At 32.3% G+C, this 5,868-nt stretch overlaps 1 protein-coding gene across 1 annotated transcript; it reads right to left on the reverse strand.

Annotated features, from left to right (window-relative positions):
• Positions 1–2,228: 2,228 nt before the first annotated feature.
• Positions 2,229–3,006, reverse strand: Smp_180850 (hypothetical protein). Its single transcript, XM_018793043.1, has one exon. The coding sequence runs from the start codon at positions 2,860–2,862 to the stop codon at positions 2,254–2,256; it is 609 nt and encodes a 202-aa protein (XP_018647174.1). The 5' UTR covers positions 2,863–3,006; the 3' UTR covers positions 2,229–2,253.
• Positions 3,007–5,868: the final 2,862 nt, after the last annotated feature.

Below are 5,868 nucleotides of genomic sequence, written 5' to 3' on the forward strand. Positions count from 1 at the left end.
CTCTTTCCCTACACGACGCTCTTCCGATCTGGAGATTTTAGTATTTTATAGTTGAAATGATGAGTTAATTGAAACTGCTGAGGAGTCTCAAAATAGGACGAAATGGCCGTCCAGTGCTTCCAGGTTTTCCATGGTGGTCTATCTTCAATTGACTCATGATTTCAACTATAAAAAAAGATATTTGGCTCAGGTGGATATTTCCGATGACATTACGTTTTCTGGGCTGAATAATTTGTTGTAGAATCTTTCATGACCGTTATGAATATCATGTTTGATTACTTTGAACAGAAATCAGCATCCGAGATGATGATAAAAAACGATCATGAAAGTTTTATCACTAAACCAATCGTATCTTAGAATGTGAGATCACCAAAACATATTTATACTTATTTCCTCTCAAAACTATTTTAAGTGACTTCTGATACTGCCTTACCAATATATTTTGTATTGTTTTTAACAAAAGCAAAGGAACGCTAGATAATGGTTAGAAAACCTTTTTTACGACATACTAATATCATTGGGTACTGAAGCGATTTATTTTTCCTGATATTTAATCAAGCCTTGGCTATCATAAACTATAAATCTAGTTTATACTTCCGTTTGGAATGAGAAACAATTTAATTCACCAGTAGATTACTAACTTTATACTAAACTTAGTTTGACATCAGTGGAAAACGTTTACATAAAGTTCCCTATTCATAAAAACACTTGAAGAATATGTCCGTTCTCGTTTAATAACTATATAAAATGGCTATAAGCAAACGACCCTCAAGCAGAAAACTCATACGTCCATTTATTTTATCTTTCCTACTTTTTACCTAAAAGGATTACATATTCGACTAGGTAGTGGCTCGATGCGAATAACCTATTTCCTGATCACTTCAGTCAACATCTTCATCAACCGAGTTTATCTAGCTACATACAAATCCATAACTGCATTCATCATTACGCACTAAATCGTCCTATAACATTCAAGAAGTATTTTAAAAATAGTTATGACTGGTCACTTACAAGTTATTCGTGTCTCCATTTAACAAAACTAACTTTTTACAGTTATAAAATAAGGTGTAATGAGATGCCTCTTAATATACTCATTCTTTGGTAGGGAGGCGAACAATTATTTAGATCACAGATAATACCAATTGCTTAAATTCAAGTGGATAGTCGTAAATGTTAAGTCAGACTAACAAAACCCACAAACAGCTCAAATCTCTAAGTTGCACTCGCTTTAACACAATATGAAGTAGAATTATTCAATCTCATGATGTGAGTTTACTCAAAAGTTTACACACAATGTTTGTTATCCAATTTTGAATAATAAAACTGGAATCAGTAGTCTAATTTTGCAATGTACACTTTTTCGGGTTGACATTTCAAATGAAAGTGACCTCATAGAAAAATATGGATTATCATGTTTTAACAGTCAAAGAATTAAGTCAAACAAATATATTGTCGATAAGGTTGGTGATATCTAAACTATACCAAAAAAATCAGCTAAATAAAAATGCTGTACTGAAATTTTGAGAATTGTGTACAAGTTTAATACAAGTAGGGACAACCATATGTATTAGAACACGGAATTACTGAATGTCTTAATAAAATCTGAGAACCATACAGTAAATACTTCATTTAAAAGATTTCAATCAGTCGTCTCAGATTTCATTGTTCTTTCGTTTCCACACCGATCATTCTTTGTTCTTGTTCTCTTTTCTTCAATCTTCTTAACCTTCTGCCTCTGGGCATTTCACTTTCGATTGATGGCACATACTACTTATATCTGTCGACATCAGTCGCACACACCACATTATAAAGAAATTTGATCTCCCAAATTAACTAGTCCAAAAAAACTCTTTCATATCAAAATGTCCATTACGATGACACATAACAACGATTTTTAAAACTGAAAGATATTTGAACTAAACATTGGTGAACAAAATAGATGTAGTTTTTAATTTGAACTATCTTGTTCTGATACATGGTAATTTCGACATTTTTTGTATGTTATACTACTTTACTCTTAGTAATTTCTAATCATTCAAACATTATATTAAATGGCAGTTATTATGCGGTCATGTGTCAATTTTTGATTTTGTACCATTACCCTGGTTTATGTGAACAGTCGTCGATCGATCGCTAATAATCAGTTCAAAATTATCAGTAAGCTTTTTCAGCTATTTTTATAGCATCATGATCTACACTTTGTGTCCATAAAATTAGAAGAGTTAAATGATCTCTCCAAAACTATCACATTATTTAGTATAAAAATGATATACAACCTCTGTGCATACTCAGAAACAAACATTGTTCTATATTCTGGTTCACAAGTAAATCATTTATTACTTCCAATATAAGACGATATTTACCTTGCAAACTACCTGGTTCACCAGGTGGTCCTCGAAATCCTCTTGCACCCTGCGGTCCTGGAGGCCCCTGTGGACCAGGTGGTCCAGCTGGTCCTCTTCCACTACGAACAGGTATACGTATACGACCAGTAATATGAGTAGTTGAAAAATTCATTATTGACATTTGTTTATTATCAATATTTTCCATTTCAGTGGAACATTCTAATTGCAGCTGACAATTGGTTAATTTATTATTTATAGTATTCACTTTCAATGATTGTTGAGATTGACGAAAGTTTATAAAATTATCATTAGAAGACATCTTTCCAAATTCAGATCTGGGATACTGTGATGACGATGATGATAAACTTCTATTATTATTGACTTGATGATTAGTGTTAAATAAACCAGATGTCATGGATTCTGATTCATTGCCAAATATGATATAAATTTTATTAAAAAGAATAATTATAGTTTGTAAAATAAAAATTAATTGAGTAAAGTATAGATTATATTTCATTTATATCAACTGATAAGTTAGTAAATAATAGTTATACAGAAAGGATTTCTTTAATTTGACTGTTAATTCTATTGTGAAAACTTATTCTCTCAGAAGAGTTGAAACTCGTCATACGATTTTGGAATTCCGAGAGTTTCAGTGTTGGTTCACAATGAGTTGTAGCTGTGATTAAGCGTACTGCCATTGTTTATGTTTTTTTTCCTACTCTAAAATGATTGGATAAATTCGATGAATGAATTCGTTATGCATTCTTTTCTTGCATAGAAATGTCTGCTTGTATGTATATGTAAATATGTGTCTGTTTAGAAAATTGAAGAAAGTAGGTTTGTTATTGGTGTTGCTTGTGATAAGATGAACACAATGTAGATTTTTAACTTCAGTAAATAAAAAGAATATAAACTTTTGGCTATCATTTCTTTTTGTTGTGATTATTGTTTAAATGAAGTTTGGTTTACTCAACAGATAAACTTCACCACCTTTGTATCTAGGTCGATTGTAAACTATTTGTATCATTATTATATTATACATTATATTATATCGTACCTGGTGCATGAGTATGCAATTATCTGAACTCAATAGCCAAGTAGTCAGTGAGTTGGGCTTTTGATGAGGACGATACTGGATTCATGTCACTATGTGAACATCAACAGGAACTCAAGTAAATCCAGATGATGAATCCCAAACCGGACGAAACACTCCTCCTGGATTCGATTGCAAGCCATAAATTTACCTGTTCTGTAGATTGTAAAATACTTTATCTAATTTCGTGTTATCTCTCTCATATCTTTCCCATATTTGTTTAAATGAAATAATCAAAAATAAACTAGTCGTAAATATTATTTACTGATATGCTTATTTCAGTTGTTTACAGTCAATCAGAGAAACTGCTCTCAAGTGCTTCGAATAATCTTGAGGTATAGAGTACTGATTTACTTTACAGTAGGTCAACATTAACACTTTTAAGTATTGTGTTGAATACAAGTATAGAATGATCAAAACTAATAATAATTCCAGTAAGTTTACCGCTTCCATGAGAAATAAGGTATTATAGGAGAAAAAAATGAGCGCTTGATATCTATGACAAGCCTGGTTGTTTTTTACTTACCTTGTACAAAACATTCTAATTTTCTATGTTTAGTGTTGTCGATACGTTAAGAGTTGTATTACTGTGGGCATACCTTTTACAAACTACAATCTGGCTGTACAACTCATGATGTAGCGAAGAGAACGCTAGTTGAGACAATCGAATGTGTTTAGACATAAATTGCAGACTATCTCGGTAAATTCTGATAACCATACAATGAACAGTTAATTTGCAAATTAACAACCAATTGTCTCAATCTTCACTGTTTCTTCTCTAATTCCATTGTTCATGCATTTTCCTACCGATTGCGCTTCATTTCAGTTCTTTCTTCACGGGTCTTCTGCCAAAATACATTCTGTGTCTGACCAACACCATATACTACTTATATGGATATAAGTAGACCACACCACAATGAGACTGGATAGATAACCGTCACTATGTATTTCTGAGAGATTCATCACCATATTCCAAAACATTAAGAGACATAAATTATGTTAGCATGCAACTTCATCTTCGGATCAGTGTGAAATATTGTTACTGTTTAGCCAAAGTATAAAATAATAAGATTACTTTTGACACAAACAGTCGACGATTAAGATTTATTAAGAATTAAAAACTTGCAAAAATGTATGGCTTGAACAAATCTTGGTTATCTATTCACTCGCTATCAAGTATATATGAAACTTTTTGGTTGAGTTCTGGTAATATTTGAAACACATTGGGTGTTTTTTCCGTAAAATCGTATGTATAACAATATTCATAGAACATACATAATCTGTTTAATAAATCCCCATTCTGAAGCCGCATAATGCAGAGAACAAAAACAGGGGTGGGGTGAATCGAATGTATTTAATCACGACATTACAGACTATCTCAGTAAAATCTGACAACTATACAATAGACAGTTAATTTGCAAACTATCAATCCATTGCCTCGATCTTGACCATTCCTTCTGCAAATATCAGTCCATCTTTTCTGATTTCATTGTTCATGCATTTTCATACCAATTGCGTTCCGTCCCCGTTCTTTCCTTATCAATCTTCTACTGAAATACATTCAATGCCCGACCATCGTCATATACTACTTATGCGGATATAAGTGACCCACACCACAATAACTTTACAAAACCTAGGATAAGGTTATTTTTATGTCCAGCCAAATTATTTTCACCATATGTTAATATACCTACCCCATGTAAGTTTCTTTTTTTAATATCTCTGGGAGTTCTCAGACATCAGGGTGGTTAGCTGATTTACAGTTTCAAGATCTTTTGCACCCTAAATATTTCGACAGAACCGTATAAGCAAAAAATTTTCCAAAATACTCTTAGTCAGTAAGCAACCAGACAGTGAGTCTGGGATTAGAAAACACAAGAAATAGAACATATTCTGTTTTCATAATCAAAAGAGATCGAAGTTAGCCTTAGGCTTTCATCATTCTCATAATCTTAATATCCCTCACTTAAATATTTTGTCCACATAAATTGAGGTGTTTCGTTCTCTATAAATACCCTCTCTAACCAGTGAGTTTCTTTTAATTTTTTTTACTTTTTTAGCATCTGTCTGAAATAGATTCACATCAGTCGAATCTGCCATTCATTAGAATGGCTACACTGAAAATTTTGTTAATTATATCACAAATTACATAAAATATGACAAGCACTTAAATAACATTTTACCTGATCAGAAAACATCGTAATAATCTGACTAGGTAATTATTATTCATTGTTATGGTTCGAATGATAATGTTTATTGGTTTTAGCGTAAAATAGACAGGAGGCTCTTGCTAAATCTTCGCCATCTGTAACTAAAAACTGGATGTTATTGATCTCTAGGCAAAGATGGGTGTTGGCTAGCGGTGGAACCCAGTTATATTTGGGACTCGTCAGCTGGATGTATCTGCATCTCAGATTTGATGTTCAC

This window comes from Schistosoma mansoni (assembly GCF_000237925.1).
Source record: "Schistosoma mansoni, WGS project CABG00000000 data, supercontig 0206, strain Puerto Rico, whole genome shotgun sequence".
NCBI lineage: Eukaryota > Metazoa > Platyhelminthes > Trematoda > Strigeidida > Schistosomatidae > Schistosoma > Schistosoma mansoni.

Coding starts and splice junctions, on each gene's coding strand:
- Smp_180850 (XM_018793043.1), bottom strand. CDS start 2,862: ATGAAATATAATCTATACTTTACTCAATTAATTTTTATTTTACAAACT.